This window comes from Canis lupus, chromosome 35 (genome assembly GCF_048164855.1).
Source record: "Canis lupus baileyi chromosome 35, mCanLup2.hap1, whole genome shotgun sequence".
Classification (NCBI taxonomy): Eukaryota; Metazoa; Chordata; class Mammalia; order Carnivora; family Canidae; genus Canis; species Canis lupus.
The window spans coordinates 6462282-6488600 of record NC_132872.1 but is presented as its reverse complement, the minus strand read 5'-3'; the positions used below and the strand labels follow the sequence as shown (position 1 = coordinate 6488600).

Sequence of the window (26319 nt, the reverse complement as noted above, 5' to 3'; positions counted from 1 at the left end):
AAGTACAGTCTAAGGAAAAGGCCCACCCCTTGATATCCAGGGTGCAGGGCAATGGGCAGTGGCAGGAAGGAGTCCTCTAGATATGCCTGAAAGAGGAAAGGAGAATTGGAGCCATGAGAGTAGGGCCATTGAGGGCTGTGTAAAAAGTACTATTTACCTCAGCATGGAGATGAATCATAGTCCCATTTTATTTCTGATTTAAGACTGGACAGAGAGAAGACTTAAAAAATATCTCCGTGGAAAAGGAAAGGCAAGCTAGATATACCTTCCCATGTAAGCAAACCAGGATGTTCAGAGCTCACAAACAGAGCAAGGCAGAACTTGGGGTACTTGAGGGAGCATTCACAGGGAAGGAGGAAGGACCACAAGAGAAACATCATGAGTTCATCTAGGGTCGAGAGGACACTGAGGGGAAGGCCACCCCTTTCTCATGCTGTCTCTGCCTCAACCCCTAGTGGAGAAGGAGAGGAAAGTCTGTTTAGAATATCAGGCAACTCATGATATTTGCAGCAGGAATGGGACACAGGCGGATGCAGAACCACTCTGGACATGGGAAGTCACAGTGCAGAAGACAAGGAGGGCCCGTTACTGGAGAAGCTTGACATAATTTGCAGGAAAGAGTCCAAAGTGGCCATGGCAACGTCCCCGCCACCAGCCCTCATCCACCATCTCGATGTCAGTGATGATGTCATCAGGATCAAAGGAAATTTCATCACTTCCCTCTGGGGAGGCAATTTATGGAGTATTAGGATGGTCAGACAATAATCCTTCCACTTCTGTGCCCATGGTAAACCTCAGGGAGGGAAATGGGCTATTCTTGATGCCAAGGCTAGTCCTTCCCTGACCCTCAGAATCCACCTTCCTTTCTTGTAGTAAGGGCCTCCAGGCACTAGACCCCTCAGGCCACTCCAAACCTACCTCCTTGGTAATCATACAGGGCTATCGCTGAGATCCCTGCTCCAGTCCCAGCTGGGTAGCCAGATGATTCTGCATAATGAGAGATATAAACATGGTCTCACCAACATGGAGAAGGATAGCAGGTCCTTTTGGGTAATGGGGGAATTCTTCCTCTTACTCACCCCTGGACTAGACCCAGTTCAGGAGCTGTTTCTCCCCCACCACTCACCAGCCGGAGTAGGACAAGAGGGACTCTGAACTTCGAGCACATCCTCATAGTCCCCATCTGCTTCACCATCCTCTTCACGTATGTCTATGTCTCCAACATCCTCATAGTCATTCTCAGGCTCAGCCGTGGGCTCAGGCTCAGGCTCAGGCTTAGGCTCAGGCTCAGGCTCAGGCTCTGCTTCATACACTGGCTCTTCCTCCAGCTGTAGGCCTTCCAGAGTCCTAGGAGGCAAAGCCGGGGGCTCCTCATCCTGGGAAGAGATGGTGTGGATCAGAGGGATTTCTACAACAGGAGCTGCCTCTCTAAAACCTCCCTATGGAGGACTGCTAATACCCCACCCATCACCGTCCTACCACTTCTACCCTCTATCCTTGCCTCCATCTAACATCCTCTCCTAGGGAACCTAGTCTTTTATCCATCTTCATTCCTCAACTTCCTCCCATACCCACCCACTCAAAACGCCTGCCAAGAGGCAATAGGAGGGAAATGTGAAATGTGTGAGAAGAGGGAAATGGAAAGCAAGTCTGATTCACTGAGTGACCAGGAAAGCACTGAAGCAAACTCGCATCTTTGGGAATCCCACAGCTAGAATTGACCGACTGTCCTGGTCTGCCCAGGACCAGGCGATCCCCAGAATGCAAGACTTTCAGTGCTAAGACCAGGACAGTACCAGACAAACCAGGATGGTTGGTCACTTTATAGGGCCCACCTTCCTAGGACATGAGATGAGGAAGGGGCAGAGAATCTTTGAGGCTCTGCTTACCTCTGGGGGATTCTGAAGCAAGGGCAGGGCAGGCACTGGGCGTTCTGCACTGGTTCTCACAGGCTCAGGCTCAGATGATGGAGAGCTCCCTGCCGGAGGCCAGGCCTGGGGAGAATAAAGCATCTCTCTGGTAAGTATGCAGACCTCAGTCTTCTCACTTATACTGACCCGGAATACCCCTTGCTGTCTCTTCCAATCCAAATCAATCACCTCTCAAGATGGGCTCCCACCTGAAGTGATAGCTCCTTCCCCCTTGTTCCTGCAGCAGTGACTGGCTTCACAGCCAAATACGCAATCTTGGTATATGTAAATCTGGGATTTTCCCCCCCTAACATTTTGGTATATATGAGGCCCAATCACTCAGACTGAAATCATCCTAAAGAAGAGATAGCAGTTATAGACTTTGCCTAAAACCAGGGAGGCCCATGCCTTATTTTCTATCAATGATTTGGACTTCTTAGGCTCCTATCTGGGCAAGGAATCTTGGATGTGAATCCCAGAAGGCCAAGCACTCACATCTGAGGAGATTTTCTTGGGCAATGGGGCTGGCACCTCCGGCTCTCGCACAGTGTTCACTGGCTGCTGAGCCTCATGGCTCATCTTTTTCAGAGCCTTTCTCTCCTGTTGCTGCCTGGCTATCTGCTGTGCCTTTTCTTCTTCCTCTCGCTTCCTCTTCTCCTCAGCCATAGACTCAAATTTTGCCTTCAAGCCACGGGCACCGCTGGAAGCTGCAGATACAAGCAAGAAGAATTAGTATTGTCTTGGCTCAGGGGTGGGGGATGGCACTAAAGGAAGAAAAGGAATTGGTTAAATATCCAGGCAGAGAGCAGATGGAGAGGGACTCATGGGAAGAAAAGTAAAGAGGTATTAATGGAGGAACTAGGGGATTATAGGAGGAGGATGTAGCCCTAAAGCCCAGATTTCCATATAGCCAGGCCATGCAATCTCAGACTTTTGTCCTTTCTAAATTATAAGCCTTGCTCCCCTAATCAACATCCTTCTCTATCCACATTCCTTAAATCTGTATGCCCTCTGACCACCACCCACCTTCTCTTCCCTCATTGCAAGCTCTTATCCTTCTGTATTCTTCCCAAATGACTCCTTATCCCTCCTTCCCTGTGTTCTCTGCTTATAGTTCCTTTCCAATGTCACTCTATATCTCTATCCACTTAACCTAGTTTTTTTGTTTGTTTGTTTTTGTTTTTTTTAGGAGAGAGGATCTGGAAATATCAAGTCTATCTCAGCTAGTCTAGGTAGTTAAAGGTATGGAAGAGGTATCTAGGCATAAGAAAGAATGAGAAGGGAGAGGTGGTTGAGGAACATAAAGAAAAGGAATTAAGACTCACCAGCCTCTATGGGTGTCGTCTTTTTATAAGCTGTGGTTGGGGCCTCCATTTCGTTGAAGCCAACAGCGCTCTACAGAGAGAAGAGTATATGCAGTGTGAAGAGGAGAAGGGAATGATAATGACCCAAAGTCAGTATTGGGGATCGGGGCCCTCATAGGAGGTATCTCTGACCATTTGATGGTCAATAGTTAAACAGGGTATTTCAATATTGTTATTTTGCAGCAGAGAGAGGGATAAAGAAGTTCTAACTTGGTGGGCTCAGCTCTCCCTTTTGAAAGCCCAGAGTACTTAGCATCTCACATCTCTAAGTCCAGTTGCCTAGAATGCAGCATGGCCCCAGCCAATACATGAAGGAGAACTGATGTGAATGGAGTGGGAAGAGATTATAGATTGAATTAAGCAATGCCTAGTAATCAATGAAATTTCAAACACCACCTTTCCCTAAAACGTGTCTGCATTTCTCTCTCTGGCTCCATTTTCCTTAGTTAAAGCTCAGGCTGCAGAAGACTTGCCCATTAAATGCTGAAAGCAGTCAAAGGGGAGTGTAGGATGACAGCTCGGGACACTTAGCTTTTCCTATCTCAAGGTACTTTAGGAGCAGTTTAGGGACTTCTTCCCAAGATATTGAGTGTGCTGGGCAGGCCTGGTGGCTCAGCGGTTTAGCGCCGCCTTCAGCCCAGGGTGTGATCCTGGGGACCCAGGGTCAAGTCCCACATCAGGCTCCCTGCATGGAGCCTGCTTCTCCCTCTGCCTGTGTCTCTGCCTCTCTCTCTCTCTGTCTCTCATGAATAAATAAATAAAAATCTTTATTTAAAAAAAAGATGTTGGTGTGCTGATGCTTTACCTTATCCACTCGGTCCTTCTGGATTCCATATTGCCCACCAAAGCCCTTGGCATAATCTGCAGAACACAAAGGTTTGAGAGTCATAAGAAGAGTTAAAATGCTAGGAATATGTAGGTAGAGGATTTTATAGGAAGAAAGACCAGAAGACAGGAATGTGGAAAACAGAGATGGATGAGGAAGTATGAGAATCAGAGGATAGAGAGAAGCATGGATGGGAATAGGCAGAAAAGGACTGAGAGAGAAAGGACAGGAGAGAGATGTGAATAGGGGAAGATAAAAAAGAGAGAAGTGAGAGAAAAGGAAGGAATACAAAGAAGAAATGAGAAAAAATAAGGAGAGCCATCCAGCCATCTCTTATATGTCCCATCCCTTATGTGTCCGAGAGAGACCTCTCTGTCCTTGTGAGGCATGGGGGCCTGTGAGACTCATAACCAAACCACCCACTTGTCATCACCCAGCCCGTCTGAGTTTACCCTTTCCTCAGTGACCCTTTCTCTTTGGTCTCCTCCATCCTGCTCCTAATCTTGCTATTTTCTTCTCTGTCCTCCTGGTGTCTACCCCAACCCCTACATACATACGTACACTTACCCTTCTGGGTCCTCTATGTCAGCTTCCAGAAAGGAAGGAAGGCAGACTTTATGCTACTCTGAGACCTTCTTCCTCTCCAACCCAACTTACCTCTTTGGGACTCGTGTTTCTCTGTTTCTCCCTTGTAGTCATATCCCAGAGCTGCCTTGTCCCGTTTATCCTTCTCTATACCATAGCGGCCTCCAAAGCCATGAGAGTAATCTATGGTGGAAGGAGGAGTCATGAGAGCCTGCTCTAAGCCCACAGGAATGTGCTGTGGAAGAGAGAAGTCAGGAGGAACGGGTGCAGAGGGATAAGGGCCTGGGAAAGAGCAGGGCTAGGATCTAGGTAGATTAACAAGAAACAAGTATCCTAAGTCATCTTTTGTAAGCGGTAATTCAACACTGTTCACTCCTTTCCTCTCCTCCTTTACCTCCATCCTAAAATAAGAAGATCGTTTCAATTTTCTCCCTTCTTCAGGGAAGGGGAAAGTATAGAGAATGTAAAGAGAGACTTTTAGGAGAAAAAAGGCAGATACATATGAAAACAGGCATATGAAATTTATGCCTGTTCCTATTCCCATATAAACACTTAGAAATGTCTGCTCAAATATAACATTTTTTTTTTTTGTAGGGAAGCTAAAGAAAAAAGAAAAAAATATCCTGGCTCCAGAAGCAAATAGATGAATCAAAGCCATAAATATGAAGGCAATTATGAGCTAACTCAGAAAGCCCAAGGGTGTTTTAAATCCCAAATTTAGTCCCTAGGGATTAGGATAAGAACAGCAGGCTGGGGAACAAGAAATGGAAGTCTGCCCACTTCTATAAAAGAGTTCTAGAAAAATTCTATTCATTTGTTCAGGGAAATGGTGAAGGGGGTTGTAGTTTGTTCAGCATTTGGTAGGGGGAAATTTTACCTATGGAACTTGGAAACTCCAGGCCTACCCTGAGTATGTAGAATGCAAATATCCAGTTTTATACTATTTATATTACACAGGAATTCTAAGCTGGGAAATTAATGCTGACCTAGAAAAATATATACTAAAGAAAGAATATGCATCAGAAAGATGGCAAGAATATCAGACAAAGTAGACCTCAATACAAAATGCATTATAAGAGATAAGAGAAATATAACACAAAAATAAGAGAACAAATCATCATTAATGAGGAATATGTATGCTGGTATAATCTATTAACAGAATCAAAACTCATGAAGCAAAAACTGACAGAAACAAAGAAAAATAGAAAAATATGTGATCTTAGACGAAAATTTTAACACTCTTCTTACGTTATTTGAAAGAATGTTTAGACAAAAATAATCTAAAATTATAGAAGGCCCAAACAACATTAACAACTAACAAAACCTAATTAACATTTACAGAACATTATATCCCCAAACTGCAGAATATAGTTTTTTCATGCACATAGAATATTCACCAAGGTAGACCATATGGTTGGAGTACCTGGATGGCTTAGGAAAGTAAGCATCTGACTCTTGATTTCAGCTCAGGTTATGATCTCAGGATCATGAGATCAAGCCCTGCATCGAGTTCTGTACTGGGCATGGAACCTGCTTAAGATTCTCCCCCTCACCACTGCACTTAAAAAATAAAATAAAAATAAAAAAGAGAGAGACAATCAAATGAGAATGAAAATCTTCAATATTCATCAATATGAGTTCCAGAAGAAGGGATAAAAGAGAAAAGAGAAGAAACACTATCCCAAGACAACAGGCCTGAGAACTTTCTATAATGAAAGTTATTTCTCAGGTTGAAGAGAATCGGTTAGTCTCATGTAGGATAAGAGAAATAGATCCAACACCTAGATATATCTGAGGGTATCAGAGAGAAAAAAAAAAAAAACTTTTCATGAAAAAAAAAAAAAAAACAAACAGAACAGAGAGACAAGACATGTTACCTACAAAGGAACAAGAGTTAGACTCCACAAGAGAGATGCCAAAAAGTATGAAATAATATACTCAAAGTGATGATGGGGAAAATAGCAATGAAGAATGAAACAAAATGTATATTTTAGACAAAGCCTGGGAGTTTTTTCATAGGCTCTCACTGGAAGAATTATCAAAGGATATACTTTAGTAAGAAGGAAATAGAAGAAAAGAGGAAACAGATACAATAAACAGTGATGCACCAGATACTTGGTAAATATGTTGGTCAATTTAAATAAATATTCACTAAATAATAATAATGATTCATTTTTGTGGGGTTTAAAAACACAAAATCCTTATACTGAGCAACAACAATTGGCCAGTTGGCACTAAGAATGTAGGATGTAGAAGGAATGTAATTAACTTATTCTATATTTCCTTTATTACTAGGAAGAGATAGTGATTAATTTTAAACTTAAGTCAAAGATGAATGTTAAAATCTAGGGACTACTTCCTAAAATAAAGTAGTAGAATACCTTATTTTCGATCCATTAGAGGGAAGGGGGACTAAAGAAAACTTGATCAATCTCCTAGAAGAAGGTAAATAAGAAAGAAGCAAGTACATGCTTGGATTTAAAAAAATAAAATAGTGGGGAACTGTGCCTGCAACTAAAGGGAGTTGATGACAGCTGTTGGGAGGTGAAGTCTGAGTAGAACAGGTCAATCAGGTTGCTAAGGCTGGAGCGCAGGGTCCTTGCCTTTCTGAGATGCGTGCTTCTCCACTTCTCCTTTGTAATCAAAGCCAACTGCAGACTACAGAGAAAAGGAGAGTGGATTAGTTAGAATTGGAACTGACAGTTTTTCCCCTCCCTCACACACTCATACCCCTAGCTCAGGCCAGAAGCTAGTTTACAAGAGCTCAAGGCTGAGAATGGGGGTTTAACCTAGAAACAGACAAGAACCCTGACCCGGCAGGCTGGTGTAGTGGCTGTATGCTACAGAGCAATGAACTTGCGCTCCGTAGGTTCATCAACTCTAGATTCAAAACCCAACCCCACCTTCCCTCTTTATAGTTGTTTAACTTAAGCATATCCTTTATATCACTGAGCCTCAGTCACCTCAAATATGAAATAAAAATAGGCAAACCTGACTTATTTGCCTCAACTATAAAATGGGAGAAATGATATTGTGGGTACTAAGTGGGGCAAGGTATATAAAAAGTATTTGTATTGTGTCATTCAGTAAATTAGTGCTTTTCTTCCTAATTCTCATGAAACTAAAATAATAGCTAGAAAAGTGCCTTGTAAACTATAAAGCACTATGCACATGTAAGAAATATTATCCCATTCCTAATGGATTATATATACCACACCTCTTCTCTTTCCCTAAGTGGCAGGGGAAACCCAGAGATGTATTTTGGTGGGATGAGAGGCAACTGAGAGAACTTGGGCCCTAACTGCTTCAGGACTGGATATGTTAGCTAATACCTAACATCATCACATAGCTGCATCCCCATCTAGCTCAGGACCTTGGGTCTCTAAGCAAGACTAGATTTTCCATCTCAAGGGCTATTAGTATGTATGGTTTCTTAATTTACACGACACACTGATTGTTTAGGTGATTCCCTGTGTGGTGCATGAGGCAGATGAAAGAAAGAACAATGAGAGATCAGGCAAAGGTGAGATGGAAGGGAAATCCCATCCTCATTAGAGAAGAACATTCCATGCTCCATATTCCATTATGCCTTAAAAAATCACCTTCTATGTGTTTCCTTTTCATTACAGTAATTTTGAACTTTTCTGCCCAAACCCTACAATGCAAATATTCTAACACTTAGCTTTAAGGATTCAGGCCCACCTAATTAACAACTGCAGGTAAAAAGAAAGTCTCAGCTAGCTGTGAAGGAAATATCCTCCCTGTATGCAGCTACAAGGGAAGAGACACTATTCTACCCATAAAAAATATGACCAGAGAGTCTGAACTCAGGCACTTGGGGTGGTGCTGGGGGGTGGGCATCTGACCCTTGGTTTTTGCTTAAGTCATGACCTCAGGGTCATTAGGTCGAGCTCTACCTCAGGCTCCATACTCAGTGCAGTCTGTTTGAGACTCTCTCTCTCTCTTATCTTCCTTCTACTCTCTCTCAAATAAATAAATCCTTAAAAAAAAGAGTCTGATCTACTCAGGTGTGAAATGAGAACATTAATGAGTTATCAATGGTACTCTCCTGACCACTCCATAATTTTAATTGTACTGTGCCTTTTCTCCTCTTTTTTAAACTACTTTTTTGTACAGAGGCATCTTTAAAACCCCTGGACTTCAAGGATTTGGTGATAAATCTTGTGAAAAGTAACCTCTACCTTCTAAAAACATTATAACCCTAATTAGCTGTTGTACTCAATTATTTGCTGCTGTGGTATTAATACTTAAGCTAACATCTATGTTCTCCTGAAAGGTAGAAATAATTATAACATTTTAATATTTGACCAAAAGAGGACTTTTGAAATTTCCCTCCTTTTTCTTCATACGTACAAGCATAATAAAAATCAATGATTTGATGGATTTCTTTTCTAAACAGAGTTTGAGACTCTTTTTCTCATTTAAATTAACACTATTCAGTTCAGCATGTGGCTTCCCAGAGTGGCACCAAGGAATTTGCTAAGGAAGGTTATGGGAGCTATCATCATGATGAACCCACCTAAGTCCACTGCCCTCTCCTTCTTTAGGAGAAACATAGGCCCACATTAATGGTGAGTGTTGATAAATCCCACATGATGTGAGCTAGGTAGCATTGGGAGAGACTTACCTTGTCTGCCCTGTCCTTCTCAACTCCATATTTGCCACCAAAGCCTCTGGCAGCATCAGTCTGAGAAGAGTGCTTCTCCACCTCAGCGACATATTCATGGCCCACAGCACTCTAAAAAAAGTCAGATGGAATGAGTGAAAGACGTAAGAGACTCTTAAATATAGGGAACAAACTGAGGGCTCTGGAGGAGAGATAGGTGGAGGGACAGGGTAACTGGGTGATGGGCATTAAGGAGGGTATTTGATGGAATGAGTACTGGGTGAATCACTGCAAATGATGAATCACTACATTCTACCCCTGAAACCAATACAACACTGTATGTAATCTAACTTGAATTTAAATAAAAATTTGAAGGAAAAAAAAGAAATAATGCAGACATGGTTGAAAAGTGAGAATAGAACAAATTCAATTCTGGGTCACTCTCATAGCCTCCATGGGTTTATCACACAGAGAATAGGTGAGGAGAGAACAAGTTTACTTTTTCTGGAAGCTTGCACATCCTAAGTCTTCCTTAATACCATTAGGAACTCATCATTCAGGAAACTCCTATCGCTCGGACTGGCAATCCCAAGGATAGAGACAAAGTAGACAGAACAGTGTTTAAACAAAAAACAAAAAGAAAGCTAATGACAAGGGACATATGGGTCAAAATAGAATGAGGTAGTTATCGAAGAGAGATCAAGGGGGACTGACTTAATTAATGCTCCAACTGAGATTGCGTATTTCATGAAAACAGCCAGGCGCTTTTGTTCTGGATCTTTGTTCCTGGGTGTCCATCAAATTTCAGAAGAGCCAACTGAGCCCTGATATTTAACAGTGACTGACTCGACACCAAAGGGGGTTGGCAGACAATACTGCAAGTAGTCCAAGAGGGCATATAACTTTCCTATTTCCCCCCACTTTTTACTCCATCTATTGTTTTATTTTCTATTTGGTTTTGAAAGGTATATCTCTTCTAATATTTAGATATGGATACTTTTAAAATTTGGAACTTGGAAAAAAAAATTTGGAACTTGGGTAGTACCTCAAACCAAATAATGATACCTTGCAGAGTCCCAACCAAAAAGAAATTAAAAAGCTTTTCCTTCCTCCTGTTCCAAGCTCATGCTGGGATAAACATTATCAACAGAGACTGATATGAAACACTGCCCTGTATGAGCTCCTGGGAACATCTTTTGCAGTATTTTTAGGTTTGTGTAGGTCAGATTTGCTTGTGAATTTAAGAATGAATGAATGCTTATCTAAGTTTTTTTCCTAGGAATTTTGTAAAGAATATAAGCCTATGTTGCATTATACAATGACAAAACAAAATACTTCTTGAGGGTGAACTAAAGGCTTTCACTGGATAGTTTTTTTTTTCTCCTTGGAGATAAAATGTTTTTTTTTTTGTTATAGGCATATATATCTCTATCTTTGAGGTTAGGAAAATCAATGGAAACTGATTTATAATATAAGTACTTTTATCATACTTTTATAGTAGTTAATGGATAAAGGAAAACAATATTCATATTTGAAGGTATCTAAAAATTAAATTAACATCAATATTTTTCACATGTGCACATCATATAAAGTATAATATATATACAAAAATAACACTAAGAACACAGTAAAGAAAATAATGATAAGTTGCAACATCAGCATAACACACAAGCATTTACAAGCAGTAAATGATTTTAAAACAGATTTTTTTCTTTCCCTAATTGTGACCCTATCTCCTTAGCCTAGGAGTTACAGTATGGCTGGGCCTACCATGGGCCACTCTTTTTTAAATTTTTGAATCCTGTTTTCCACCATTTATATTTTATGTGTTGGAATCAGGAAAAAATGAAACAAATAATATGGGGACATTCTATTTTAAAGCCCAAATGAAAACTGTACTTTTGAATAAGTTTTGAACCATAATACCAATAAACGAATCAATCTATCTTTTGTCTTTAAGCAAAGATCTTCCTTTCAACTTACCTTGTCCATTCGGTCTCTTTCCACCCCAAATCGACCTCCATACCCATGGGATGCTTTGGGCCCTGATTCCATCTCCTTCTTCTTGAGAATATCATGTTCCTCTGATACTTTGTTCCTCAGCTGGTGGATGCTGGAAGTAACCACATGACAGAGACTCATCTAGCACTGAAAGTCAATGAATTATCCTTCCCAGAAAAATGGAAATCTTAAGAGGTGTTGCTTATTTTTACCAAAAATCTGAGCCCCCAAAGTATATCAATACTGGGTTTGGGAGTAAGAGATTAGTGTGGCCTACATACTATATAGTGTGATTTAAACTTTTCATAAGCCAATAATACTTTCTCCAATCTGTTATTTTGCCCACTAAATCAATCTTCTGATATTTGTTGCATTTTTCATCCTCCTAAATATTAGAGGACAGTGATGCCAATTATATTCTAGTAACTAGGAAGTTATTTTCCTTCTAAATGGGTATGCTTTATAGCTTTAGATATTCTCTCTCAAAAAGCACAAAAATATTTATATACCCTTTTACCCATACATTCTAGTCCTGAGAGTCTACCCCAAGGAAATAATTTTAAACATGGCAAGGCTTAATGTCTGATACTGTGCACTGAAACACTGTATATAATAGCAAAACTAAGAAACAATTTGCATGGACAATACTTGGAGAATATATATATTATATTATGTATATAATATATATTATGGAATATTACTCAGCCATCACAAAGAAGGAAATTTTGCCATTTGCAACAACATGGATAGAACTAGAGGGTATTATGTTAAACAAAATAAGTCAGAGAAAGACAAAAAGCATATTATTTCACTCATATATGGAATTTAAGAAACAAAACAGAGAACATAGGGGATGGGAAGGAAAAATAAAATAAGATAAAAACAGAGTGGGAGGCAAACCTAAGAGACTCTTAACTATAGGGAACAAGCTGAGAGTTGCTGGAAGGGTGGAAGGAGTGGAGTAACTGGGTGTTGGGCAGTAAGAAGGGCATTGGATGGAATGAGCACTGGGTGTTACATGCAGTTGCATTCATCAGTTATGAATCACTACATTCTACCCCTGAAACTAATAATACACTATATGTTAACTAAGTTGAATTAAAATAAAAAATCTACCTGCATGAAGAATAATTTAAAAATAAAGTCATTATCAGGGACTTTTAAAAAACTAATAAATTTCACTCATCACTAATTATTGTGATATGTTAAGGCTCAAATAACCTTGATTTGGGACACCTCTATCTCTACGAGACTGTAACACCAAAAGGAGGCATTCATTCTCCTTCTTACTTCACTTTCATCTTCACCATGAGGATAGAGAGCACCTCTGCGTATCTGTTTGCCTTGAGGATATGAAGTAATAGTTCAGCACCAGCACTAGCATCAATGAGTGACAATCAGGACTGATATCTGAACACATATAAGCATCTCTGGGGATTCTTAGAAACATTTGGGTAAGAGAACCCTTAATAAAAAATTTTGACTTCCTGCAGCAAGAAACAGAGGTTTATAGAATTGAGACAGTAATGTTACTGGGACTTCACCTGCTCCAGGAAACCAGGTACATTGGTTATAGGTAGAATGGCCACTCCACAGCAGAAATTCTCTTCTTTCATGGGAGAATAGATCCATCTGGTGGCCTCGTAGTATAAGCCCACCAAAAGTCTTTTTTAAAAGCCTTCTACGCTTTAGTCATAGTTAATTTTAGAAAGCTGGCTTGGAACCAGATGAAATAAGCTAAGTGCTGGAAGAACCATCTGTTCCGTGCCTGCTCTAAACCCTCTGGCAGCAGTGGAGGCAGAGATCCTGTGTTGCTAGTTCAACAACACTGACACTTTAGAAATGTCTGTGTCAAAAAAGCAATTGGTTCCAAGAACATGTAAATAACTGTTATTTCCCAACCAAAATATTCAGATGAAGAATGAAGAAAATGGGGCTTAAAAATTACTTTCAAATGAGGAAAATGTGCAAAGTTTTAATGAACCCAATGATTGCCACATGAATCATAACTATATTATAATTAAAACAAGTTTTTAAAAGGGATTTAAAAATGAGATTCAGGAATTTCCACCTTATGGATTGACCGCAAGGCTAATCAGAAGATCATGCCAATAGATAATACAATTTAAATAAAAATTTTGGGGCCAAAGAAGACGGACTTCTATATATTAAAATATATATATATGTACATATATATATGTATATATGTGTGTGTATATATATATATATATATATATATATATAATATAGCCACTCTAAATAGGTCTTAATTGTATTACTCCTTCACTCAATAAACTTTTGAGTATAAGGCACTGTTAGGCTCTGAGGATACAAAGATGCTTAATGTATATGGAGATAGTGGTCAGTTGGAAGAAATATAAAAAGTTACAATTCAATGTGCTAAGTGGCATACATAAGAACTTTTGACACACTGATGCTCAGATGCCTATTTTAAGTTTTAAAATACCTTGGATTTGGCAAAGCAACGTAGTTTATGGAACCAAGGGAAACCCAGGACCTTAAAGATGAATTAGGGGAAGGAACTGATCTTTTTTGTTTTTGTTACAAAAGTAAAAGCACAAAGGTGAGTCACACAGATTAAGATTTTACCCACAGATGATATGATCATAGATGTAGAAAATCCTAAAGAATCTACCAAATGTGCTACTAGAACTATTAAGTACAGTTGGCAAGTTCATAGGATATAAGGTCACTATCAAAATCAATTCCATTTCTACATACAGGCATAACTTTGCAGATATTGTGTTTTTAACCCACTGAAAATTTGTGGCAACCCTACATTAAGTGAGTCCATTGGTAACCATTTTTCCAACACCATTTGCTCACTTCATGTATCTCTGTCACTTTTTGGTAATTTGTACAATATTTCATAGTTTTTCATTATTATTATATATTATTATAATTGCTATGGTGATCCGTGATCAGTGATCTCTGATGTTACTATTGTAATTGTTTTGGGGGCATCATGGACCATACCAATATAAGATGGTAAACTTAATTCATAAATGTTGGGTATGTTCTGACTGTTTCACCAATGAGCCTTTTTTTTTTTTTTTTTTAATCTCTCTCTCTCTCCTCAGGCCTCCCTAATCCCTGAGACACAACAACATTGAAATCAGGCCAATTAATAAGCCTACAATAGCCTCTAAGTGTTTGAGTAAAAGGAAGATTCACATGTCTCTCACTCTAAATCAAAAGCTAGAAATGATTAAACTTCATGAGGAAGGCATGTCAAAAGCCAGCATAGGCCCAGAGCTAGGCCACTTGCACCAAACAATTAGCCAAGTTGTGAATAAAAAGGAAGAGTTCTTAAAGGAAATTAAAAGCACTACTCCAGTGAAAATATGAGTGATAAGATAGTGAACCAGCCTTATTGCTGATTTGGAGAACATTTGAGAGATATGGATACAAGATCAAACCAACCACAACACTCCCTTAAGCCAAACCCTAATTCAGAGCAAGGCCTTAACTCTCTTTAATTCTATGAAGGCTGAGAGAGGTGAGGAAGCTGCAGAAGAAAAGTTGGAAACTAGCAGAGGTTGGCTCATGAGGTTTAAGGGAAGAAGCCATCTCCATAAAAGTACAAGGGGAAGCAGCAAGTGCTGATGTAGAATCTGCAGCAAGTTGTCCAGAAGACCTAGCTCAGATCAATCATGAAGGTGGCTACACTAAACAATAGATTTTCAGTGTGGATAACAAAGCCTTATTTTGAAAGAAGTTGGCATCTAGGACTCTCACAGCTCGAGAGTAGAAGTCAGCGCAGCTTCAAAGTTTCAAACGAGAGTTTGATTCTCTTGTTAAGGGCTAAGGCGGCTGATGATTTTAAGCTGAAACCAATGCTTATTTACCATTCTGAAAATCCTGGAGCCCTTAAGAATTATGCTAAATCTATTCTGCTGTGCTCTACAAATGGAAGAACAACCCTGGATGATAGCATGTGTTTACAACATGGTTTACTGAATATTTTAGGTCCACTGTTGAGACCTACAGCTCAGAAAGATTCCTTTCAAAATATCACTGCTCAATGACAATGTACCTGGTCATCCAAGAGCTTTGATGGAGATGCACATGATTAATATCACTTTCATGCCTGCTGACACAAATCCATTCTGCTGCCCATAGATCAAGGAGTAAATTTCATCTTTCAAGTCTTATTATCTAATAAATAAGTCTTGTGAGGCTATCGCTGCCCTGATAGTGCTTTCTCTGATGGATCAGGGCAAAGTACACTGAAAACCTTCTGGAACAGATTCATCCTTCTATGTGCCATTAAGAACATTCATAATTCGCAGGGAGAGATCAAAATATCAACATTAATAGGAGTTTAGAGGAAGTTGCATCCAACCATCATGGATGACTTTGAGGGGTTCAAGACTTCAGTGGAGGAATTAACTGCAAATGTAGGGCAAGCAGCAAGAGAACTAGAATTAGAAGTGGAGCCTGAGGATGTGACTGAACTACTGTTATCTCATGATAGAACTTTAATGGATGAACAATTGCTTCTTATAGACAAGCAAAGAAAGTGGTTTCTTGAGATGAAATGTACTCCTGGTGAAGATGCTGTGAAAACTATTGAAATGATACCAAAGGATTTAGAATATTATATAAACTTACATGATACAGCAAGTGGCAGGTTTTGAGAGGATTGATTCCAATTTTGAAAGAAGTTCTACTGTGGGTAAAATGCTATCAAACAGTGTTGCATGCTACAGGGAAATCATTGATGAAAGGAAGTGTCAATCAATGTAGCAATCTTCCAATTTTGGCACAAAATTTTGCCATAGAAATTACCACAGTCACCCCAACTTTAGCAACTATCGCCTTGATCAGTTAGAAGCCATCAACATGAAGGCAAGATCCTCCACCAGCAAAAAGATTATGACTCACAGAATGTTCAGAAAGCTCTTAGCATTTTTTTTAGCAATAAAGTGTTTTTAAATTAAGGTATGTACATATTTTAGACATAATGCTATATACACTTAGTAGACTACAATATAATGTAACCATAAATTTTATATGCACTGAATGAATAAAAACATTCATCTGACTTGCTTTATTACAATATTTACTTTATTGTGACGATCTGGAGCCAAACCTGCAATATCATTGAGGTATGACTATACTAGCCGTGGACATTTGGAATCAATTAAAAGTTAAAAATAAATACCATTTATCATCACATGAAATATTTTAGCATCAGTGTAACAAAATATGTCCAAGACCTGAACACTGAAAAATATTTCTAAAAAATTAAAGAAGACCTAGATAAATACATGTTCATGGACAGGAAAATTCAAAATCATTAAGCTATCAATTTTCTCTAAAATAATCTACAGATTCGATGAATTTCAACCAAAATATGAACAGGCATTTTTATAGGAATTGACTTTTTATTCTAAAACGAATGGGAAAAATTACAGGAAAACAAACCATGAGAGACTCCTAACTCTGGGAAACAAAGGGTTGCAGAAAAGGAGGTGGGTGGGGGGATGTGGTGACTGGATGACGGGCACTAAGGAGGGCACATGATGAAATGAGCACTGGGTGTTATACTATATGTTGGCAAATTGAATTTAAATAAAATATTTTTAAAAATAAATAAATAAAATGTAAAGTTCTGGGTTAGTATAGTTTTTTTTAAGAGAGGCAAATTTAGAGGATATGACTTTATGACATATCATAAAGCTACAATAATCAGTGCAGTATGGTATAGTTCAAGGTTGACAAAAAGATTTTTAAAAAATACTATGGAAATAGACCTGTATGTATATGGTCAAAGATACTATGTAAGTAAATGGAGAAAGAACAGACTTTTTTGAGATATGGGGAGGGGTAGGGTAAGAGGGAGAGAATCTTATGCAGTCTCCATGCCCAGCACAAGCCCTAAATGGGGCTCTATCTCATGACCCTAAGATCATTATCTGAACTGAAATCAAGAGTCAGATGTGTAACCAACTGAGCCACCCATATGCCCCAATGAACGAACATCTTATGATGTTGGAATAATAAAATATCCATTCAAAAAAGGTGAACCTCAATCTTTGCCTCACACTGTACACAAAAGCAACTTTGAAATAGGTCATAGATTTAAATGTAAATGTAAAAGCTAAACCTATAAATCTTTTAGAACAAAATATAAGAGAAAACCTTCACAATTTGAAGGAGTAGATGGAAGTTCATCAGATATATAAAGTGTTAGTCAAAATATTGTTTGAAAAAATAGACTTCATTAGAATCAATATCTTCTGATCCTCAAAAGATGCCATTAAGAAAAAGAAAAGACAAGTTTAACCTGGAAGGAAATATTTGTATAACACATATCTCACAAAAGACTATAAAAAGAATATATAAAAAGCCCTTAAAACTCAATAACAATACAAATGATCTACTTTGAAAGTGAGGAAAAGATTTGAACAGATACTTTAAATGAAGATACATGAAGATACATGAATGACACATAGCAAGATGCTCAATAAAATTAGACATCAAAAAATACAAGTCAAAATCACCACATACCCACAAGAATGGTAAAAATTAAAAATACTAACAATATCAAGTGTAGACAAGGATGTGGAGCAATTGAAATCCATACATTATTGGTAGGAATAAAAAATGGTAAATTCCTTTCAGAAAACAGTGGTAATTTTTAAAAAAATAAATACACACTATATGACTTAACAATTCTATTCCAAGGTATTTCACAAGAGAAACAAAAATATGTGTCAACAAAAAGATTTGGACCCAAACGTTCATGACAGCTTTATTTGCAATAGTCCCAAATGGTCAACAACCCAGATGTCCATCAGTAAGGTAATGGATAAAATAAACTATGGTATATCCATACAATGGGAAACTACTTGACAGTTAAAAAGAACAAAAGTCTAATACACAGAGAAGGAGGCAAACCATAAGAGATTCTTAACTTTAGGGAACAAACTGAGGGTGATATGGTGATGGGGTAATTGGGTGATGGGCATTAAGGAGGGCACATGATGTAATGAGTACTGGGTATTATATTTAACTGATGAATCACTAAATTCTAACCCTGATACTAATACTATACTGTATGTTAACTAAATTGAATTTAAATAAAATCTTTTTAAAAAGGGACTGGTATGCAAAGACTATGGATAGATCTCAAAAAATTGTGTTGAATGAAAGAAAACAGACATAAAAGAATGCATTCGGTATTATTGCAGTTACATAAAATTCTGGAACAGGCAAGACTAATGTATAGTGACAAGAAGCAGCTCAGTGTTTACACCCAGCCAGGGATGGACATGGGATATACTGACATGCGCATGATAGAGCAAGAGTGGCGGAAGCTGGAGGAAGGGACACTTGGGTGGCTCAGTGGTTGAGCATCTGCCGCGAGATCCCTGGGTCCTGGGATCAAGTCCCGCATTAGGGTCCCAGCAGGGAGCCTGCTTCCCCTCTGCCTATGTCTCTCTCTCTCTCTCTGTTTCTCATGAATAAATAAACAAAATCACCAGAAAAAAAAGAAGCAGCAGCAGGAGGAAAGGGTCAGAGTCCTTGGAACACTAGGTTGCCTGGAGCTGCCCGGCCCATATGCCTCTATATGAGAGATGAGGGATGGAAACTATCATATGAGCTATTCACTGAATTACCAAGCCACTCCCCAAACTAAATATACTTTAGGCAGACTTTAAAAAGAAAGATTATGATGTAGGGGAAGGTAGTGAGATTAGTGAGAACCACAATCACTTCCTTTTCCTGCTCTGAGTGATCTCAACTCTGCTGCTACTGTTCTCTCCAATTTCCCCCTCCTTTCTAAAGCCCTTAGTGATTCCCACTTGACCTTAAAAATTGGCTTAGCCCACACTAGCTAGAGAAGATCCCAGAATATTAGAAACTTACACTAATGGAAGGTCCTCTTGATCCCAGAGGTCTTTTTGATCCCAGCAGGAAAACCAAAAATCAGAGAGAAAAATGACTTGTCCATTGGTCACCTGGCTAGCTACTAGCAGAGATGGGGCTTTACACATTGGTAGCTTTGGTAAACGGGGGAGGGGAGTGGGTTTTTGTGTAAATGTTTCCATCATTTATGCTATCATATAGTGATCCAGTTAGGCTAACAAGGTAACATCCAAGGTCGCTACACTTTATGATTCCAAGAGTTAACAGACTGGGTAATGGATATACAGAATTATGTAACACAACAATCCGGGTAAACACCACTTAGGAAGGAAAAAGACTGTCATTTTTTTTACAAGCTTATGCTAGGTTTTTAGAAAGAAAAACTGATTTAAACTAATCTACATTGAGAAGCAAGAGAAATATTATTGAAACGCTTAAGAGGTGCTAAATACTGCATTAGAAAGTTGATACATGTTAGCCCACTGAATTCTAACCATATTCTGCAGGGTAGACATTATTATCTTCATTTGATAAATAAGCTGAGATTCGGATGTGTTCTATATCTAAATTCACATCACTTGTAGCTGCAGGGCTGTCAGTTGAACCTAAATCTATCTGATACCCAAACTCAAGCTGTTTCTCTAAGATCATGGCAAAGATTTGGGAGTCCTCCTTAAAATGCTCTGCTCCTACTATGCATGAGACGGGCACTGGTTAGGGAAAGGTATAAGGAGCATTTGTATCTTCCTCTTAACAGTTCTCAGGATGCTAGGGCTGAGTAGCCTTTACTCAGGACAGCTTAGGAAAGGATCCTTTTAATTTTTTTTAAATCTATGAGTCTGCAAATGAGCATCAAGAAACTTCCTGCAAGACCCTATTCCATTTTTTTTTTCATTTTTCCAACTGCTTCCAGTATTGTTTGGTTTGTTTAAAAACAATATTCATTACATTTACTTAAGATAAACTATTATGTCTGGTCAAACAACAATGCATAGTTTTGAATATTATCAAATTATATAAACACATGCCAAATTTTCATAGTGTGTTGTTTGTGCAACGTGGCCATCCACTGACATTTTTTTAAAACTAGGGGGAAAAGAGATAAAAACACTGTTGTTACAGTGTGGGTGGGTAGTTAAAATGGGATTTTAAGCTGTATTAATTTTGCCAATTTGCATGTAATTGTTAATTTTTGCTTTTGTTATTTATTATGTCTACCTTGCTACTCATATTCAACATTCTGACACAATAGCAGAAGCCAAAGCAGATGGCCATGGTTAGATGATTCTGAACAATCCATGGAGAGAAGGAATCTTCCAATTCAAATATATAATATATACCACAGAAACCTTTGGCTATGTAAGTTCCTTTTCTCTTACAGTGTACGTGTTTTATTGTTTTGCCTTTGTTTCTGATAAAATATTGGGCTATAATCTTTAAGACCCCTAAATACCATTACTAAAATAGTTTTAACCAACTGGTTTCCCTATGTTACATTTCTTCATATTACCATTCATGGTTTCCAACTTCTGCCAAGTAGCCAAATTCAAATTTTTATTTTAAAAATCATCTAGGCCAGATACAACCTAATATTGTCCTCTGCTTACAATATTCTGAGTTGTTTACCAATGTTTTACTGAATCCTTTCTGGTCCATCTGAAGTTACCTACCTTCTAGACACACACTTATCTTTATCTGAATATAAAGTGACACAACCTCAGTATTTGAGCTACATCCTCTCCAAATCCTTTATAATAGACCCACTGAGGGAAATAGCATAGTTTTTAGAAATAAGAGAATAAAATTGGGGGGGGGGCGGTAAGAGGAGAGACATGAAACAGAAATATACAAAGATACACATAGGGACAGATTTGAGAAATAGACACATAGACGTTTTCTCCCTCCTTCCTTCTTCCCTCACCTTCCCCTGAGTTTTCTAGTTTTTTCAAGTCTCTTCCCACATCCTTTTCCTGCACCTTAGTCCTTTTGGCACCTACTTGATATGCTCTGTGCGTCCAGAGCCCTCAATGGTCTTGGCTCCCCACCGTTGCTCCTTCTCAGAGATGTCATTCTGCAAAAGACAGCATTCAGCAATAAGTGATGGCAAGAGATGTGCCACACTGAGAGAGGCCATGCAGCTGACACACATGCCCCCCAGGTCCTGTATCTACTGCCTCCTCTTTACTTCTTATAAAAGTAAAGTCAGGATCTTTACTGAGGATCTTTATTCAGACTCTTCCCTATATTTACTCAGCAGGGTCTTTACTCAGACTCTTCCTTACATTTACCTGACCTTACCACCCCCCTGCTATGTTTAAATTAAACTGGTGGACCCTGAAACCTCCCCTTCTGCTCCACATCCCTCTTACTTTCCTCTTCAGGTCTTCCACAATTACTGAATCCCATAAATTACAGAGGTCTAACTCATATCCTGGCTCACAGGCCCAAGGAGAGCCAGGTTAACCTGCACCTCACCTTTACCAGAGGTTGTCACAGTCTCTCAATCACAATGTCAAACTCTTCTACACCTGTTCCCTTCCATCCTTAACATTAACTATCATGCATGCCCCACTCAGGGCAGCCAACTGTCCTACTAGTCAGTTCCACCATTAGGGCTATTTCAGTCCCAGATTGTCCTTTTTAAGTCCCCTTGAAGGTGACAGAGTGGCCCAGATGCCTCTGCCTCATCCTCCCCACCTCTACCTTTTATTGATTTTCCAAGCAAAGCTATTCCCAAACTCACCACAAAATCAGGGTCTGTGTCCCAATCATCACCCTGGGTCTCCACGGAGACAGATACATCATGCCCTACTACAGACTTCCACATCTGAGGGTGACAGGGGAATAATTAGGGAGAGAAAATCAAGAAGAGGGAAAACAAGAATGCTGAAGTCAATGGTATAGCAGTCCAATGGTTTTGCTATTTTTTCTTAGAATAAAATAGAAGTTGAGGCAAAGCAAATGGAAGTTTTAGGAAAATACTTTTGCTATTTGCTCCGTTACAGGAGCAGGGAGGATTTAGTCAAGGCAAACTAATGTGGCCTAGGCCTAATGAGTGAAGTTATGGGTGTAGGTAATGTTAAATAACCTGCGTGTTGGGGATCCCTGGGTGGCTCAGCAGTTTAGCACCTGTCTTTGGCCCAGGGTGCGATCCTGGAGTCCTGGGATCGAGTCCCATGTCGGGCTCCCGGCATGGAGCCTGCTTCTCCCTCCTCCTGTGTCCCTGCCTCTCTCTCTGTCTCTCATAAATAAATACATAAATCTTAAAAAGAAAATAACCTGCATGTCAAAACTACTGGAATCATTCGAGTCACAAGGCTAGCTGCGAAGTAGCTTGAAGTGGCAATCAATGAGGGGCACTAGAAGTACAGCACCATCCCACTCAGGTTTCCACATATGACTCCTGTTATAGCTGTTGAAATGTTATCGGTCCAGTTCCTAATAAAGTGAACATCTATACTCCTCTCTACAACCTGCAAAATTCTATAGAGAAAATCCCAACTCTAGTGCAAGTTCCTGTCCCTTCTCCATTTTAAGAGCAGCTACTGAACAGGTGCATGAAGTCAGTAGAGCAGTTGGCTGAAATTCCTACCCTGAATGACGTTAGAGAAACATCATTTGCTGGAAATGAATCACCTATTCTTTAATTTTTAAAAAAGGTTCAGTTCTATTTCTAAGGAAGATAGCTGGTTCAAAAACTAACATGTAATAAATCCCTTATTTTGAACATTAAGAGTTATTAGATTGTTATTAACTAAGTAAATAATTAAGAAATATTTTGAGAACACTAGTATGAAGGGGAGCCAAACTGCTTTTCCACTGTGGCATTCCCCCGTGTTTCCACTGGCCCTGCCAATTATGCATGAGGAGCAGCAAGTTGCTCTGTATCTATGGGATCCTGGATCTCCATGTGAAGAGGAAACCATGAACAATGCTTATCTGCTCTGGGGAACACTGAGACCTCTCGACCCTGGTACCACTAGCTAGCTGGCAACTCCCTTGCCCATCCTTCCTTGGATTCCTCATTCCACTGCTGTTTTTTCCTATGTTCTTCACTGTCTCCCAAATGAGCCCCTCTTACAACTGCTCCTAGGACTCCATAGTGTCTCCACGCAGGCCATCAGAGTCTCTGATTTTCCTTTCTACTTCAAAACTCCACTTTCTCCACGTTCTTTGAAAATCTCCTTGGAAACCAACTAGCCCAAGGAAATTTGGGGGAAAGTTGGTTAAAGAGATGCAAAGAGGACAGTGGAGAAGTATTGGCTGAATCAGCTATACCTCGGGATGAGCCCCTGCCCAAAAAACTGCCTTCTCCTACAGGGCAACAATTATGGATGGGGGGAAGGTGGAGAAGTTTCTGGTCCTGGCTCCTGAGCTTCTTTTTGATAAAATAACTTTATACAGAAAATGGAAAGGACAAGTCTCTGAAATATTCATGATCAAAAAGGAACCAACAAGGACTGATGGTCCTCTCCTCTTTCGTGCTGTACCTCTGAGACCTGAGCCTAACACCCAAAAACCTCTTATCCCCATGTATTTTTGAAACAAAGGGAAGTTTCTGATACAGAGACTATTTGGTGTCCTTGAGTTACTGGCCAGAAATAGGAAAGTGAGAGGTGCCATTAGAGGTATGGGAGTGGGGATTAACTTGGTGAGGACTGATTCCCAGGATTGCGCACAATCAAGGGCCTTATCACAAGGCTGCCTTGTAGCATCAGTAAAGTACATGGACCTTGATTCAGAAGATCACCCCAGCTCTGCTACTAAGCACCTGTGGGAACAGGGGTAAGGGAATCAGCATAGGATATGTACTTACTTGTCAGGGACCATGGTATGCAATTTTAAATATTAGTTTGGTAAATCATCCAACATCTTTGATACTGTTTTCCCCAGTGGAAAATAAATGAAGAGATTAACCTAGCTAATTCATCCAGTCCCCTTCATTTCTGACATTCTGGAATTACGTGATCCTACACACAGAAACCAGCCCTAGTCAAACCATCATGCCTTCATCGGGCCTCCATCTGCACTTGTGCTCAGCACTGGCATACAGGAGCAACTACTTCCTGCTCTGTCACAATGTCTCTGATGTGAGTTCTGTTTCTCTGCTAGACCATATGCGTGCTCTCCAAGGACAGAGACTTTGTCTTCATCTCCTGTGGCCCTCCTCCCACCTCAGTGCCTAGGAGCAACAGGCCTTAGGAGGGAGTTGTAGATTGTCAGTAGAAATTAGGGAGTCCCAGCTGCTGCTGAATCCTGTGCCCTGGGCTCCTGACCCCCATTTCTGTTTCTATCCCCAGATGCTCATTACCCACAACTACTCACCCCCAGGCCTCTAGCCATAAAAGGTCAAGAGCCTACTAGCAATGACTTCGTCTCTCACCGAGGACTAAGAGCCAGGTAGGTTCCCCTTAATTCAGCTCTTGCCCAGTGCTCCCCAACTTTCCCATTGCTCAGAGTACCCACCTCCAATAGTGCGAGTGTCTGCTCTAAGCCCCCAGCTTTTCACGTCGTCACTGGGCTCCCTCTCTGTGCTGCCACTTCAGAGCAAGAAGCTCTGAGCTGCTGCTTCAGTTCCGTATTCAGGTTTTCTGTCATTTCCTGACACCCTGTCCTCATAGCTACTTCCTGAAGTTTGAGTCAGTTCCTTCTGCTTAGGCACTTAAAAAAAAAAAAAAAAAAAAAGGGATTAAATGCCTCTGCCTCCGTGCCTAGTCTTTTGCAAGGTTCTGAGAGTCACAGGGAAGTTATGAAAAATGCTGGTCTTACTCTTAAGAGTTTATATCTCATCAGGGATGCAACACATTCAACCAGAAAATACAGAAAAGAAGCCTGTAGAGCAGCATTCATGTCCTAAATGGGTGGGCAGTTACATCTGTTATAAGGAATTTGTGGTAAAAGTAATTGGTGTGAAATAATCAAGAAAGACTAAGTGGGAAAAAGTGATTTTTATGTGGATTTTGAAGGGTAAGATTTAAAAAGAAACTCAATTCTACATTAGCCATAGCACTTAGAACTGGGATTTGCATACAGATATTCAAATAAACACTGATCGGTTGAATTAGAAGACAGTAAGTCACAGGGGAAAGGCAAGACATGGAGGGGGAAAGTTTCAGAGATTATTTAGGGGATAATGAGGAGTCTGAGCTAATAACTAGTTGAAAGATTTGGTTCTAGTTAGCAGGAAGTCTGAAAGAACTAGATAGTACCAGATGGGGGAAGGTTTTGTGGCATCTTGTATTACTGCTCAAGATTTGCAGCCCCTCCCTTCCCTCTTGAAGTCCGACTTGCTCAGGTGACTTATTCTGGCCAATTAAATGTGAAAAGTGAAATACATCACTTTCCAGTGGAAACTTTAAGACAGTGCAAGCTTTGTTGTGCTCTTCTGCCCACTGCTCAGCAAGGCAAACTGCAGCTCTCGAACGGCTCCTCTGGCAGCCTGGGTCACCAAGTGAGAGGGTCCCCCAACCGAGAATGATGACAACACAAGTAACTAAATAGTAATCTTTGCTGTTTTAGCTACTAAAACTTGGGAGTGTTTGTTACTATATCTGACCTGGTCTCTCCTAACCCTGCCGAGGTGGAGTTCCGATCTGATTTGCTCAGTTTTGAGTTCCTCAGTGGACTCAAGAAGACTAGATGAGAGTGGTCTGAGATACAGCGGAGGTGATTTCTGCATTGGAAATACTAAGACTTCAGTCACTTCTTAAGGATTCTCTGCCAGTTTAGTGGGGGCGGTGGTAGTGTATTCTTCTTCCCTACTTCATGACCTACTTATTGTGGCGGCACTAAAATTATTTTAAGGAACAGCAAATTTTGTAGAGGGGGAAAAGATCTTTTAGATCACTTGGAATCTGAATTCAGTATCAAAAAGGGGAATGATCAGACCAGATATTGTGACACACCAACCAGACAGTTCTTTAGAGAAACCATAGAATTTCATCAGAGAGGACACCAAGAAACCTTCTTTCTCCTTCGCAAATGTCCCACATCCATTTCTAATGAGACAGCGAAATTACAGCACATGGAAACAGCATGGGCTTTGGGGCCAGAAAACCTTAGTGCAATTCACTTACTGTACTTTGATAAAGTTAGCTTTTCCTAGCC

At 39.9% G+C, this 26319-nt stretch overlaps 1 protein-coding gene across 1 annotated transcript; it reads right to left on the bottom strand.

Annotated features, from left to right (window-relative positions):
- Positions 1-164: 164 nt before the first annotated feature.
- HCLS1 (hematopoietic cell-specific Lyn substrate 1) lies at positions 165-24832 on the bottom strand. The gene is made up of 14 exons (XM_072812548.1): positions 24679-24832; positions 21956-22039; positions 21210-21283; positions 11296-11425; positions 9334-9444; positions 7289-7343; positions 4758-4868; positions 4080-4135; positions 3236-3305; positions 2406-2617; positions 1890-1994; positions 1127-1376; positions 919-987; positions 165-722 (listed from the first exon to the last, which is right to left on the bottom strand). Exons 2-14 carry the CDS (start codon positions 22037-22039, stop codon positions 586-588), a joined length of 1464 nt encoding a protein of 487 aa, XP_072668649.1. The 5' UTR covers positions 24679-24832; the 3' UTR covers positions 165-585.
- Positions 24833-26319: the final 1487 nt, after the last annotated feature.

Excerpts from the sequence above, each read along its gene's own strand:
- HCLS1 (XM_072812548.1), bottom strand. The coding sequence starts at position 22,039 with ATGTGGAAGTCTGTAGTAGGGCATGATGTATCTGTCTCCGTGGAGACC. Across the intron at positions 21,284-21,955 it reads ACACAGACCCTGATTTTGTG|AATGACATCTCTGAGAAGGA; the intron begins GTGAGTTTGGGA and ends TGTCTTTTGCAG. Across the intron at positions 4,869-7,288 it reads GAAGCACGCATCTCAGAAAG|ATTACTCTCATGGCTTTGGA; the intron begins GCAAGGACCCTG and ends CTTCCACCATAG.